Below are 14,701 nucleotides of genomic sequence, written 5' to 3'. Positions count from 1 at the left end.
TTGCCACAACTGTACTGTATTTTTACCCATCTCTGTCAAACAGCTGTAAATTTGACAGTTAAAACAAAAAATACAAAAACAAATTTCCCATTTTTGTAATTTTGTTGTTTTAAAACTAAAAACATTTGTAATTTCGTGGTGTTCCTAAGATTTCCAATTATTTTTACGAAATATTTAAATTAAAATGCATTTATTAATACTATACGGTAGTCAAACTGGTACTGCACAAGATGTAGCTGAACAATTATGGCGTTCCTCTAAGAAATATGGGTTTCAAGGCCCAGTCTTGCCTATGGATGAATTTCCCATACATAAACTAGTTGAGCAGACTTTGGTATTATTTGTGGTGGCTACCACAGGTGATGGTGATGAACCAGATAATATGCGCAATTCTTGGAAATTTTTACTTCGGCGTAGTTTACCCTCCAATTCATTGGAGAATATGCAATTTGCCTGTTTGGGACTGGGGGACTCTAGTTATGGCAAGTTTAATTACGCAGCCAAAAAACTAAATAAACGGCTACAACAACTAGGAGCGAAACAGATTATACCTCTAGGTTTGTGTGATGATCAACATGATCACGGTTTAAGTGCAGTAGCTTTACCATGGATGGATCAGCTTTGGCGGCAATTGCAACAGAATATTGATATTAACGCAAAAACCATGAATGGACTAGAAAATGCAGCATCAGTTTTTAGATGGCAATGTAAAAAATTAAACGAAAGAAAGGAGGGGCTTATCAATAATGAGGATAATGAGCAAATTCTTTGGCCATATAAAGATGTGCCTGAAAAGTTCACTCTCAAAAGCAATAAACGCACCACAGATCCCTCACATTTTCAAGATGTTAGATTGTTGGAATTTGTCACTTCTGATAGTATAAATTGGTCACCAGGAGATATTATACAAGTGCAACCTCATAATTCTCCAAAACAAGTTGAAGATTTCTTTTTATGGGCACAAGAACACAAACTTGATTTCACAGCCGATACTTTGGTGGAGATCTCCAGTATTCATGACGATATGCCTTTGCCAAAATGCTATAGTAAACCATTGACAGTCGAACAGATGGTTACATATTTATGGGATTTGAGCTTTCGTCCTCGTCAGCGGGCTTTTGAACTTTTGGCTTTAAACTGTGAAGATGAATTGGAAAAAGAGAAACTTTTGGAGTTTACCACAGCAGAAGGTCTGGATGATCTTATAAATTACATAAATCGTCCTCGCAGAACTATATTGGAAGTGTTACAAGACTTTCGACATGCTTCCTCCAAATTGTCTCTAAATGTTTTAATAGAATTGTTTACATTCATTCAACCCAGAAGTTTCTCTATAGCCAGTTGCAAAGAATCAGGTCAGTTAGATTTGCTGGTTGCTGTGGTAGAATACAAAACTAAACTATCCACTCCCAGACAGGGTTTGTGTTCAAATTGGCTTAAAAATCTTAAACCAGACACACAAATATATGGTTGTATAAAATCGGGCACAATGAAACTTCCCAAAGATATTTCCACGCCTCTCATCGTAGTGGGACCTGGTACTGGTATAGCACCATTTCGCAGCATAATACAAAGTTTATACATTAACAAATCAGATAGTTTACCACCCGCTCTATTTGTATTTTTTGGTTGCCGCAATAGTAATAAGGATTTTCATTTTCAAGAAGACTTGCAAAAATGGCAGTCAGAAAAATGCATTTCCCTTTATTGTGCCTTTTCCAGAGATCAGGATAATAAGATCTATGTCCAGCATTTGATTGAAGAAAATGCTGATAAACTGAAACCACTAATAATGCAAAAGGGTGCATTTATTTTTGTGTCTGGTTCTTCAAAAAATATGCCAAAATCTGTAAAGGAAGCTTTTACGAAAGTTGTGGACAATAATGATGCCTTAATAGAACAATTAATAAAAACAAAAAGATATCAAGAAGAAACTTGGTCTTAAATAGTACAATTTTAATTATAAATATATAAATATAAATTTATATAAATAATAAATAGATTTAAGCTAAAAAATTAATAATCTTCAAATAGTTTTTCCGCGGCTGTGCGACAAAACGGACAAAAGCCCTTTTGTAAAACTTGCAACTCGAAATCTTCGGCATAAAAGACCTGATAAAAAATACAGTATAATTTTTATTTAAGAAATATTTACGTAAAAAAATACTTACCAGTAAACATTCAGGACAATATGTAACTTGTAAGTCCGGCAAAATGTTGCGATAAAATATAAATTTACTATTTGCTTTAGAACGGCGTTTTAAAATTAACACATGATTTGGATCTATAGAACGTAAGGCACTACGATCTAAACTCAATGGTAAGGCACTTGCCGTATCCTAATTGCAATAAAAAAATAATTAATTAAATTATTTAACTGTAATTGTTTAACCTGCCTACCTCATTAAACGGATCTTGATCTTCATTGGTTTTTGGTGGAGCTAAGAGTAAACGTTCCGCTTCATTATCAGTAATATCCATTTCCGGGTAAAATTCTACTAATGGTAATATTTCTAAAATAACATTTAAAAATACTTTAAATCAAATAAAATTTTTAATTTCAAGTTTTTACTCATTACCGAATGATATAAATGAAAATATATAATCCTGGCGACAAGTAGGACAGGAATTTCCATTTAAATGCTGGCTATAGTTCGAACACTTATAGCATAGAGGCAATAGCTCTTCAGGATCATTAAAGCCACTTTTACATGCCTTACTGTTTAAATAATTTATCTGAAATGAATACCAATACAAAATTAAAACCACAATCAACCTATGTTCTCAATATAAATGTACATACATCAATTTGTTCCTGAACTCCAGAGGGAGGCTTAAGGGATTGTAAACGCTTATTGACCACCAAACACAATTTATTGGCTTGCAGAAATTTAGCCTGCTTAGCCAAAGTAAACAGAACAGCACTGAAATTCATTTATATAATTAAAACTTATTTTCAAAGAATATTAAACAAAAGACTTACAACATGCTTACCCCTTTTGGGGCACCTTTATATTCAACTTCATTTAGAATAAATCTTGAAACATTGAAAAGACTAACTGGGGAATATGTTGTAAAGGGTTCCTTCATATAGTTGTATATTACACTGTAAGCGTAATAGATTTTCGCTATTCGCAAATGAGAATGATATTCCTTCAAATGAAAATCAATGGGATTTTGTACTCTAAGAAGATAAAACATTATTTTTTTTTTTCTTTTTTAAACATTTTATAACCTACTCTTTGTCATAATAAATATCCAAGTATTGTTTAGAAAGCAGCCAATAAAAATAACTAGCATCTAAGAAACGTTCCTCTTCTATAGCCGAATTGCTTAATTGTTTTAACAAACGATTAGCGTCTTTTATTCGTCCAGCCTTTAAGTAAGCTAAGAAATTAAATAATTATTAATCGTTAAAGATAAATTTATAACAAAAATGTCTACCTTCATGAGCTTCTATAAATTGATCATTTTCCGCCAGCCATTGTGCATGTTGATAGTGTACTTGAGGTAGAATATCTGGCATATCGGCAGACAAACGAAATGCTTCTGCCCAATCATGAGCTTCTACATGTAATTGCACTACTTCGGCCTCATTACCTAGTTTTTTAAATACTTCAGCAGCTAGGGGTAAAGCTTTTAATCGTTTTAAATTAAAGGCCACCAATTCCAAAGACTCTTTTTCGCTTTGACTTAAACGTCTGCCAATATCATAGAGTCTAAAAGGCAAAAATAAAAATATGTTCCTTAAAAAATATATTTCTTATACTTACACATCGGCCCATCCTTGTTCGGATACAATTTCGATGGCCTTTTGATGTTCGCCTACACTTAACAATAGTTCTGCTGCAGCTCTGGGCTCTTTTACGGAATAAGCCCATTCGGCTCTTTTACGTACTAGATTTTTCTTTTCTTCTGCACTGCCATCTCTGATGAACTCTTGCGCCAAATCAAACATTCTCAAATCTGTGTACATTTCCAAAGCCTTTATACTGAGGGAACATTTTTCGAAAAATCTTGCAGCTTCCTTGTGTTTACCGGAATAGGCACACATTTCAGCTTGTAAAACCTCTTTGGGCACTTGGCCTCGTTTTTGTTTCTCCATTAAATCTCCAATAAGTTGAAGCCAAGGCAAATTTCGTATCTTAACATAAGCATCGCGAGCAATATTAAGATGTAAGGCTTCCAAAGCCGATTTAGCTAAACCCTCCCAATCGGCATTAGTTACTCCCAAGCAGGCCACCTGAAACGCTTCCCTAGATGATGTGAATACATTAGTTATTTTCATTTGAGAGAATATACCTTGCAACACTTACTCAAATAAGCCAGCTTCTATAAATTGCCACATTGTTGCTCCCAGAGCCAATGGAACATTGTGCATAACATTTCCCCTTAAGCAAAATGCTGTAGCTCCGCATAAGCCCACCACAACACCAATCATTTGTTGCGGAGCTCTAGGTGGCAAATTGCCTACTCTAACCGAAAGCCCACCGGTAGTGTGGGTGTAACACAACATTGAATCCAAATGAGTATTCCATGTTACTGAATTTACTCCTGTGTCCTGGTACAGGAGAGTATCGTTGTAAATGTCTCTGACCACTAAACGACCACCATCATCAACCACTGCAATTTTAGTGCGATTTGCGTTAACATCTAAACAACGAACCGCAGATACAGCCGAAGTTATCAACAAAGGTAGGGCATTATCAAGAAAGATGCGATAAACCTAAAGTATTGAAATTGAATCCAGTATAAGTCCGCTATAATTTCAATATAGTAAAATCTTACCTTGCCATTTTTTAATCCCACCATTAAACCCTCTCGACCAGCTGGTCCCCCTATAACTTTTATGTATCGTATAAATGAATCCATTAACCATTCCCTCTGCAAGACACCATTGAAATCCAGACACTGCAATCTTTGATCTTGACAAAGTACAATGTGACAGGCACATACTACCAACAAACTGCAATCGAATTTCTTTTGTATCTTTTCCTTTACCTTGTAATGCATTGGTTGGTCCTCAATTGAATTCAATTCATATAAAACTACTCGCTCTGGCAACTGAACTGCCAACTTTTGTCGATATATAGCAATCTTTTGTACTAGATCACGACATTTGATGCGTACTTTCTGACCCGATATCAAGTGTTGTATGATAACATCACACATATGTTCCCGGAATGCATAACGTTCACGGTACAAGGCATGTACTGTGGTCAGGGCAATGGTGTAGGTGGATAAGGTTCCATTTTGGCAACCAATAGTATAGGATTGCCCGCTGGGATGTACGGCCACCGACCAAATCCACGAAGTATCAACAGTATCACCTAAAATACCCAAACGAACGCCTTCGCGTGTAAAACAATGAACATTACCAGTACAGCCAGATACCAAACAATATTCGCCATTTGGTAGGTAGGACAAACATAAAGGATCGAAACCTAAAGATCTCTCCTTGCCAATCATTTGACCGCTTAGGGTATGGAATGATAAATTTTGACCCCAATCAGTTACAGCTATAGTGTCGATATTGGGCTCTGCTGTTACGGGACAGCATTGTACGCCATAAACAGCACTAGATGCACCGCCAGGGCGATCAATTCGACCTTTTTCTTCTCCACTTTTATTGCGTATACTAATCGAACCATTTGCCAAACCCAATATAAGATATTGGCCATCGTTAGTCCAACAACAAGCATTGACACGGGAATGTATTTTGTACTTTTGAACAGCTTTTTGATCCGATGACCAAAAGGCGAAATCGGATGTAGAACATGAGGCCAAATGATGTGAAATGGGGTTAAAACTCATGCACTGCACAGAGTCTCCATGACTGTTAAAATAAATATATTGTAGCATTTAATATTTACCATTTTTCACCATTAAAACTTACGAGTATTTTAATAAACCCTCCAGTTGTGGTGACCAAACAATTACTGTTTTATCTGCGGCTCCACTAGCAAATTTTTTACCATCTCTAGCATAAGCCACACAATTAACGACATCTTTGTGGGCTTTCAACGTATTCAATAGAGTACCATCTTTTGGATCATACACTAAAACTCGCTCACGAGCAGCCACAATTAACTGCGTCCCATCAGGATTGTAGCATGCACAATGGATACTGAAAATACAGTTATGACGCATTAATGCATATTGTTTAAGTCGTATTTTGAAAGTAGGTCAAAGTGTCTGGCTAATCCTAAGTGTTTTCTTTCTTATTTACCTGATATCTTCATCTTTCGTATTGGGAAATTCAACTTTATCAATCCATTTTAATATAGCTCTCATTTTCTGGGCGTTGAATTATCAAATAAATAATTGAAGTTTTCAATATTTTATTTTTCCATCTTTTTTTCTCCAGAAAATAGAGCAAATCTATCACAAAATACAATTATATCCGGTTTTCCGATGTCCAGTTTTCTATTGTCCAGTTTTGTGTTTGTTTACATTTTGCCATTGTTGTTGTTAATGGTTACAGAGACCTGCGGTGACAAACATTAACGGTAACGGCGTGTGACACAAAGTTTTTCGGCGGCGCTTAATGTAGGTTCTAAGCTAGCTACAAATTATAATAAATTGTATTATTTTTAATACAACATACAAAAAATAATAAAATTCGAATTCAAATTAAATTTCTTAAAAATCACTGCGAAATAGCCAATTCATGAGTTAAATTCCGATTAATTAATTTAAAAACAAATTTATTCGTCGTGTTATCAGATTAATTATAATACAGTTGGAATAATATAAAGTGTCTTTGAATTATAAAACGAAATCCTTTATTCTATTTGAAATTGTCGAAAAAGAAATAAATATATTTTAAATAGGAACCTATGTAGAATTATTTTAATACAATGTGGTACATCAAATTAATGTCAAATCCGTTTATAGCTACTGCTAGGGACCATTAAAATATTTCAAACAAAACTAAATATTTTCTTAGGATTTCAACATAATTTTTTTTTAAGTTCATTATAAAAAAAGGGAAATTGTACTTGAGGGACTGAAAAAATAGTTCATTTCTTCTAAGGATTCGTTATAACCGAGTTCGACTGTATTTTTTTATTCTCCAATAACTAATTAGATGTAATTAATTTTTAATAAATTCAAAATAAAATTTTTACAAATAGAACTAAATGAGAACATAAAATATGACTTTGTAGTTGGTCGACTGCGGTTACAATTGTAATCATTGTAAACATATTATTAATAAACAGTGTTGATAACTTTTTATACGAATTCAGGGAGTGTGTTTTTCAATTCAAGCTATTAGTAAAATATGTAAGCTATTTAGCCATCAGCAAAGCAAATTTTAAATGCTTTTTTGAATTACATTTAAACGGCAAAATGTTGAAATACCTTGGCAAAAATTTTTACAAAACATTAGTACAAAATTTAAAGCGTAATATCACGTTCATCTAAAAATCGGACCTGTTCGTAAATACATCACTGCGCTGCATCTACGTTCATTTCTATGATGCGCAAAAAAGGTGTTAGATGAGAATATTTTAGGTAAATTTATGAAATTTACACGTTTTTAAATAAGAATCTTTTGTCTACGCATCAAGAGATTTGCATCAGTATCGTAGACTAATCATCGGATGTAGTGCAGTGATGCATTTCCGAACAGGCCCACCATAAACATTTTAATAAAAAGATCTAAAGCTGTACCATTAAACTTTAGGTCCGGTTCAATGGACTTATCTACTTATTTCCCCTTTACCGTAAAATTTGTGCTTTTAAAAGCGCAAGTTTCATAGGAAAACTCTGAATTGTCATTACTTCTAAACGGAAAGACACGCGTTTGTGGCAAAAATAATCAAAAGTTTTCATAAATGGATGCAGGTTTGGCTAAAAACTTATGCAAACTTTAGCGCAAATGCCAGTTTCTGAAGGTATTATTGATTATATACAAAATTGTTATAAAATTAATAAAAACAATAAGAAGGTAAATGCCGGGTTCTATGGAGAAAATGCCGCAAAAATACATCACGTTAATTTTTTTTGTTCAAAACAAACATAACGAAGCTGCAGCATATTCATTATGGCAGCCATTTTGACTTGACGAAAGTTGTTATTACTTATATAGTTGTCACTCTCCTATACAAAGCATTTGCCAGGGCCATGTGAAGGAGGAAAAGAGAACGGCAGTGGTGTTTTCGTTGAAATTACGTTAAAAACGGTTGGATTTTTTAGTGTGTGAAAAATTTTAACAGAGTAGTACAGTGTTGCTTGTGAATTGCAAAATTTAATAACTGACTAAAATATATTTAGAGCTGCATTTTTTGAGGAATTTTTTAGATAATCAAACTAAAACAAGATTTTTCGTGGTGCAAAGGACAACGAAAAAGTGTGTTTAATGTAAATTGTAAGGCAACAAAATTTGTTAAAATAATTAAAATGTTTGCCTTGAATTTAATAAAAGAAAAAACAATAAACCACCACCATATTTATGTCGTGGGTTTTATTTTCCCAACAATCATTTTTTCTTTTTTTTTGGTTCATCGTTGTCTACTCTTCATATTGTGGTGCTGCCGCTGCTGTTGTTGCTAGTGTTTTTGTTGTTGTTTTTAGTTTTTGTCTTCGTTAAGTTTGGTCTAGCATTCGTACAGTAGCGGTTCTACTGACTAGTATTGAACATTTTTCCATTGTGGTAACGCCGTCGAGTTTTTATTGTTGTTATTATCGTGTCCATTGATGTCAAAAATAGAAGAGAAAAAAAGAAAAAAAGTAGAATTTTTAAATAAGAATAAATTTAATAAAAATAATTAAATACAAGTGCTTGTTTTTGCCAGAATTTCATTAAAATGCTTGAAATGTTCGAATTGTTGTGAATACGAGGTAATATAAGTGAATAAATATTCCTTTAAAAATACATTGTTTACATACATGTGCAAAGTGTTGGAAATTATTTATTTTTTTTTTTGGCGCGTCAATTTACAACTTAAACTTTTGTGAGTTCACGGTTTAATTGGTAGCTGAATTATTAATTGGAAAAAATAAAAAGTTAAGCAATTTGTGGAACAAAAATTGCGTTTAAGTAAACAAGTTAAAGAACGCCTCTTTTAAAGTAAATAATATGTATAGTTTCCCAAATGGAAAGAATGTGTTTTGTGTGAGTGACTACGAGCTAAAAGTGTTTTAAATAATATATATGTATAGAAAAAATGGTTGATTATTAAACCTAAATAACCTTTGGATATAAACATGAAAATTGATGAAAAAATATGATTTAATAATTTCAAGAATGTGCATTTTGAGAAATTTGTAGTGTTTGTGTAATCAATGAAAAAATGTAGCATTCGTAAAAGTTAATAGTGTATATTTTTTTAATTCTGGTTAATATGTATAACAATTTGGTTTAATTTAAAAACGTTTAAGGCATTAATTTCTATTATTTTTAACCCTCCCGCCTTATAGCCCTCCTATTGTATTGTTTTTTTAATAACTTTGTTTCACATCGGTTCTTTCGTTCCTCAATCGTATTTGCAGAATTTTTATTCCCCCATTTTTAGTTTCGTTAAGTTTTTTTTTCATACGTTCGGTTTTTTTTATTTGTTACGAAGCAGCATGTGTCACAGCTAAATTTAACGAAAATTTAACGATAAAATAACACCCGTCTACAAAAGAAAAACGAAAACACAGACAAGCACCAATACAATGAAAATATTTCAATTTTGACAAGCTGTTTAAACAAGGGTTGCCATTATTATAATAAATAATAAAAAATGAAGTATTTTATGAAAAGGATGAAAATGGTATAAATAATTTGTTTATATCTTTTAAATTTATTAATAAGAAACACAACTTTATGTTCTGATCTTTGTAAACAAATTTATTAATTTAGTAAAATTCAAAACAAGGCATTAGTTCACAATATGTAAATATGTATCTTTTTCAAACTAAAGGATGTAATGTCACTTCCTATTTCGCAATATTGCTTTAATATTTGCTCACAATTTATATTAAATATCCTGTTAATGAAAAAGTGATTGCCTTGCAAAATATCAGAGTTTAAAAAGAATGAATTCTTTTTAAAACGAATTAAATTAAATTTTAATTCGGTTTAAAAAATCTATGTATCCATATGTAAAATCGTTTAAAATGATTACAAATGCAAACAATTTAATATATCTCGTTGATGGAAGTCGTTACAACATTTATTTTAAAATCGACTCATTAGATTTTCAGATGTCAACAGATTTTATAAAAAAAGGTGCAATCGCGCTGTTATAAAGCCTCAAAAGTTGTGTTTTTCAAATTTAATGCCACGAAACTTGATGTAATGGAGATAAATCCAGATTCGGATTCAGCGCAGCTAAATCAGAATTTAGCAATCCATAGAGTACATGAAGTGTACTAGACATTCAATAGGAAATAATTCAATAGGAAATTAATTTAAATGCCGAAAACTTTAAATAATGGATTATTTTTGGAAAGGTGTTTAAAGAATTGATAAATATTTATATAAGCTAATTCGTTTTCAAATATTGGCCGGTAATTCCTTTGATGCTTTGCCTACGGTTATTGTTTATCATTAATATATACCTAAATGAGTTAGAACAATTGATATATAAGCGAATTAATTCTTTTGAAGCTTCAATAAATTTATTATTGCATTTTTTTTATATTTTCAGTTTAATGTAAGACGACACATTCGGCTATAAACATTTAACGCGTCAGACAGAGAAAAAGAGAGGGAAGAAAAAATAAATTAGAATACTGACTACAATTAAGCTGCTGCCTCCAAGACTCAACATCAAAATTGTTCCCAATAATAATAAAAAATGAATAATCAAATGAATAGTGCAGTGCGTAAAATACATAATCTGCTCTCTAGTGGAGCAGTAACGGTTACCGGACCTAATCAGCCGCGTATACTTAAACAAAAAATTGTTGGTTCCGGTGCAACCGCAACAACAGTTACAACAGCTTCGCTTGCGAATAATGTACAACAACAGCAGCAGCAACAACAGCAAGTTGTTACGACAACCATAAATCGTTGCTATGTCTGCGACGATGCATTGGGTGCCAATCAGGCTCAACATCAACTAACAGAAATGCAGACAACGCACACAACAACAAAATTTCCCAATAAAATTGGTCAATTGGTCGGAGATGCCTTTATGGTAATCGTTAGTGTCGAGGATGTTGTTTGTTCACGTTGTACAAATCTCATCAACTATTTGGATCGTTTGGAAAATGATGTCGAACGTGTTCGTACAAATCTAATGAATTTGTTGCATAAAAAATATGGTTTAAATGATGATAGCGGTGGAATTGTAAATGCTGCTACAACTGTTGTCGCTAGTGGTGTTGGTACTCCATCAATTGCTGCTGCAGCTACCAATGTTACAAATAATGTTTCTTCATCGGCCACACTACAAGCACCGCCTAATAAATTACAAAAATTAAATAGTGGAGCAGCGGGTAAGTGTTAATATTTTTTGATAAATTCCAGTCACTTTTATTTATGTGACCATTTTGGAATCCTTGTTGAAAAAATTTTCAACTTAATTAATAATTAGAGCCACTTTTATATCCCAATATTGTTTTTCACGAGATTCTAAAGTGTTGCTCATTTTTTTAATAACTTTTCTAACTTTTATTTTACAAATATATTTTTATAACTCTTATCGCAATTTGTTACTTTTCTCATACATTTACAGTTAGCGCTGTACAACAAATGAAAATATCTACACAATCTCCAACAAATATACAACAACAATCGGCCGGCACACAAACGCTACAGCGTAAAACAACAAAAATCTACAAGTGTTTATCGTGCGACTATAAGACCTCAGATATGCGTCTCTTCAATACGCACTACGAAACATGCAAACATCAAAATTTCCAATGTAAAAACTGTAAGAAAATATTCCCCAACTTTGGAGCGATGAAACAACACATGGTACGTGAACATAATACACCCATGGACAATACATGTGCTGTCTGTCACATAAATTTCGTAAGCGAATCGGCTTTGCGTAAACACATGGAAATCAATCATAGTACGAATGTGGTCGTAACAAGTACAACAACTCTACCCGTGTCGCAAAATGCGGCACCAGCTGCAGATCCTATAACAGCGGTGAATGCACAAGCTTCCCCGGGCACTACGACCACACCACTCTACACATGTAATCACTGTCAGTTCAAGTCCACAGACAAGATAACATTTGATGAGCACATGCGCAAACATATGTCTGGAGTTAAATCGAAACCATTTAAATGTCGTCTGTGTGCTCAGCGCTTTGAGACTCGTGAGGCGGCCACAACACATGCTAAACAACATCAGGGAAATGTATTCAAGTGTGGTACTTGTTCCATGTCTTTCCCCAAGAGAGAAATGTTGGTTAAGCATTTCGAGGAACATCAACAGCAGCAACAGAATACGCAACAACTTCAACAGCAGCAGGTTCAGCCACAACAGCAAATGATTACGATTAAACAACAGCAGGCGCCGCAAGCTTCACAGAATATGCTGACCACTCAAAAGCTTTTGCAAGATACTATCGATGAAGCTTTAAGTGATTCAACCACACCAGTAACCACAACCCCCACGACAGACGTAACAGGAGCGGCTTCTGCCAATAATATTCGTTTCTTCTCTTGTCACATTTGTTCGTTGACATTCATACAGGAGAACTACTACAATCAACACATGGAAACCCATAGAAGGGGAGACGGTACTACCAACACCGCTACAACTACGGCTAACACACATAAAAAGACTTCCAATACGGTCGTAGGAAACAATTCATTGTCCACTTTGAATGCAGCCGCTTTGCTAAGTGAAGCAGCTCAACAGGAAACCAATGATATGGTCCATCACAATGCTGACCTAAATGTTCATCATCAGCAACAGCTTCAACAACAGCAGCAGCAAACTGCCACTATGGGTAATGCCGGCAATAACACCATTTCTGAGGCAGACATAGAAAGCATTTTTGAAAAAATGCATTCCGATAAGGGAGACGCTGGTGTTACGGCCACAACAACATCGTCTGGTAATGGTGGCGGTAGCAATGATCAAGTTGTTATTACATCACAAGCTGGTTCCGGTGGTGGCATAACCTTTAATATTACCATACCCGGGCAAGAAGGAGCTGGCGTAGTATCGACTAGCGAAGATCACACCACTAATACGACCACCACAACCACTGCACCCGTGTCGGTAAGCATAGATATGCCCATGCTTGACCAACCAGACGATTCAACACATGCTTCGACAACGACCACAACAACCACCACAACAGCATCGACAAACCTGAAGTCAGAATCACCAAAACCAACTACAACTGGACCGGTCAGCATGCCCAGCCTAGACGATGATAACGAAGACCAACAACCTGCTAATCCAACAAGCGCATCTAATGAGAATTCCAAGAATATGGAAGAACCTGCCCAACATAATTCTGAAGAAACTGCAGCATCTGCCTCAAAACAACCTGCCACAGATGAGGGAGCCTCTAAAGCGGAAGAATCTTCAGCAAACAATCATTCATCTGAACAACCAGTTGAGGATCAGACAGCTCTCGAAAATACTGCCACGACAGACAACCAACAAACAGAATCCGTAGCGGGCGATGAAGCACATCAACAACAACAGCAGCAGCAACAAGAAGGGACAGAAGCTGGACAAGAACAACAACAACAAACCCATGAACATCATGAATTAGCGGCCGGTTCTGAGGCTGGTGTTGCTGAGGGTGAACAACAACAGCATGTTGCTATGGAATTGGACGAGGCTGCCATGCAGGCTCAAGTTGATGGGGGACAAATTAAATTTATTCTCAACGAAAGTGGACAACTTTTGCAACTTGATAATCACATTCTTACCGATGCTGATGGTAATCAAATTCTCGTACAAGATCCCGAGCACATACAACAATTGCTCCAGTCGGTGGGTGTTCTTCAGTCTGGTGAGGGTCTCGATGGTGAAACTCTTCAAATGATGACCGATGCTAATGGACAAATGGTCTTGGTGCAGGGTGAAAACAATGAAACCCAACTGATTGATGCCTCCCTTCTTAATGCCGAAGGCCAACTGGTCATACAGCAGTCACAGGATGGTGATGGTGGTGCCCATGTCATTGGCGAAGATGGTACACGAATTCCAGTATCCGTTTCCTACACCGAAGATGGTCAACCTATTGTTCAGGTCCAACAACAAGTACTAGAAGCAGCCACTGGCGGCGGCGAGGCTGGTGTTATGGAGAAAGACGCCTCTGGCGTAGAAGGTAATGATGGTGTTATACAAAGTGATGATCATCCTGCTCATTCTACTGCCACTACAACAATAAGTAGTGGTAGTACAACGAGTGGTGATTTCTTTGCTCTTAAAGAACTTATGCAACAACAATCTTCCTCCTCCTCCTCCACAGGAACAACAACAGCGGGTGGCACGGACAAAATAGCTATTAGCTCGGATTAGGGGTGGCTGCTATAAAATGTGTATCATATTCATTAAAAAAATAATAATAATTGCATAGCGTATAGTTACAGCTGAAGGCCCTTGATTTTTCATTTTGGTGTGGTAGTTGGAGTGTAAAACAGGTATGTATAGTATTTTCTGGTATATTGTGTATAAGTTTAAAATTTAGTATAGGCTAGACTATAGTCAAGTCTATAGTATAGGCTAGACTATAGTCAAGTCTATAGTCTAGACTAGCCTATAGACTAATATCATAGA

The 14,701-nt window shown here is 34.9% G+C and overlaps 3 protein-coding genes across 7 annotated transcripts; 2 read left to right on the top strand and 1 right to left on the bottom strand.

Annotated features, from left to right (window-relative positions):
* Positions 1-103: 103 nt before the first annotated feature.
* On the top strand, positions 104-2,028 carry LOC119608912 (NADPH-dependent diflavin oxidoreductase 1). The gene has a single exon (XM_037963495.1). It carries the CDS (start codon positions 185-187, stop codon positions 1,943-1,945), a length of 1,761 nt encoding a protein of 586 aa, XP_037819423.1. The 5' UTR covers positions 104-184; the 3' UTR covers positions 1,946-2,028.
* On the bottom strand, positions 1,924-6,536 carry LOC119608909 (intraflagellar transport protein 122 homolog). 2 transcript variants are annotated; one of them, XM_037963489.1, is made up of 13 exons: positions 6,230-6,536; positions 5,897-6,127; positions 4,789-5,836; positions 4,317-4,726; positions 3,774-4,256; positions 3,445-3,719; positions 3,240-3,387; positions 2,984-3,184; positions 2,804-2,924; positions 2,580-2,736; positions 2,401-2,513; positions 2,172-2,339; positions 1,924-2,112 (listed from the first exon to the last, which is right to left on the bottom strand). In XM_037963489.1, the coding sequence occupies exons 1-13, from the start codon at positions 6,292-6,294 to the stop codon at positions 2,017-2,019; spliced, it is 3,516 nt and encodes a 1,171-aa protein (XP_037819417.1). In that variant the 5' UTR covers positions 6,295-6,536; the 3' UTR covers positions 1,924-2,016. The 2 variants fall into 2 exon arrangements, with proteins under 2 accessions (XP_037819417.1, XP_037819416.1); XM_037963488.1 differs by having other exon boundaries at positions 1,924-2,339.
* A 1,133-nt stretch (positions 6,537-7,669) lies between these two features.
* Positions 7,670-14,476, top strand: LOC119608911 (putative mediator of RNA polymerase II transcription subunit 26). Of its 4 annotated transcripts, none has more exons than XM_037963491.1 (4): positions 7,670-7,901; positions 10,644-11,436; positions 11,676-14,249; positions 14,394-14,476. In XM_037963491.1, exons 2-4 carry the CDS (start codon positions 10,794-10,796, stop codon positions 14,441-14,443), a joined length of 3,267 nt encoding a protein of 1,088 aa, XP_037819419.1. In that variant the 5' UTR covers positions 7,670-7,901; positions 10,644-10,793; the 3' UTR covers positions 14,444-14,476. The 4 variants fall into 4 exon arrangements, with proteins under 4 accessions (XP_037819419.1, XP_037819418.1, XP_037819422.1 ...); XM_037963490.1 differs by lacking the exon at positions 7,670-7,901 and adding an exon at positions 8,116-8,374; XM_037963494.1 differs by lacking the exon at positions 7,670-7,901 and adding an exon at positions 8,201-8,356.
* The last annotated feature ends 225 nt before the right edge of the window (positions 14,477-14,701 follow it).

The sequence above is a fragment of the Lucilia sericata genome, unplaced genomic scaffold, assembly GCF_015586225.1.
Source record: "Lucilia sericata isolate MDLA Ls3-8-SP2 unplaced genomic scaffold, ASM1558622v1 Contig000899F_arrow, whole genome shotgun sequence".
NCBI classification, from domain to species: domain Eukaryota; kingdom Metazoa; phylum Arthropoda; class Insecta; order Diptera; family Calliphoridae; genus Lucilia; species Lucilia sericata.
The sequence above is the reverse complement of the archived record's forward strand: the minus strand, read 5'-3'. Positions and strand labels throughout refer to the sequence as shown.

Bases quoted from the DNA above. Each gene is read 5' to 3' on its own strand.
- LOC119608912 (XM_037963495.1), top strand. From the start codon at position 185: ATGCATTTATTAATACTATACGGTAGTCAAACTGGTACTGCACAAGAT.
- LOC119608911 (XM_037963491.1), top strand. From the start codon at position 10,794: ATGAATAATCAAATGAATAGTGCAGTGCGTAAAATACATAATCTGCTC. The intron at 11,437-11,675 runs GTAAGTGTTAAT...ATACATTTACAG, and splicing joins ATTAAATAGTGGAGCAGCGG to TTAGCGCTGTACAACAAATG. The intron at 14,250-14,393 runs GTAATGATGGTG...CCTCCTCCACAG, and splicing joins AGACGCCTCTGGCGTAGAAG to GAACAACAACAGCGGGTGGC.
- LOC119608909 (XM_037963488.1), bottom strand. From the start codon at position 6,294: ATGAGAGCTATATTAAAATGGATTGATAAAGTTGAATTTCCCAATACG. The intron at 4,727-4,788 runs GTAAGATTTTAC...TCAATACTTTAG, and splicing joins TGGGATTAAAAAATGGCAAG to GTTTATCGCATCTTTCTTGA. The intron at 2,925-2,983 runs GTAAGTCTTTTG...AATGAATTTCAG, and splicing joins CCAAAAGGGGTAAGCATGTT to TGCTGTTCTGTTTACTTTGG.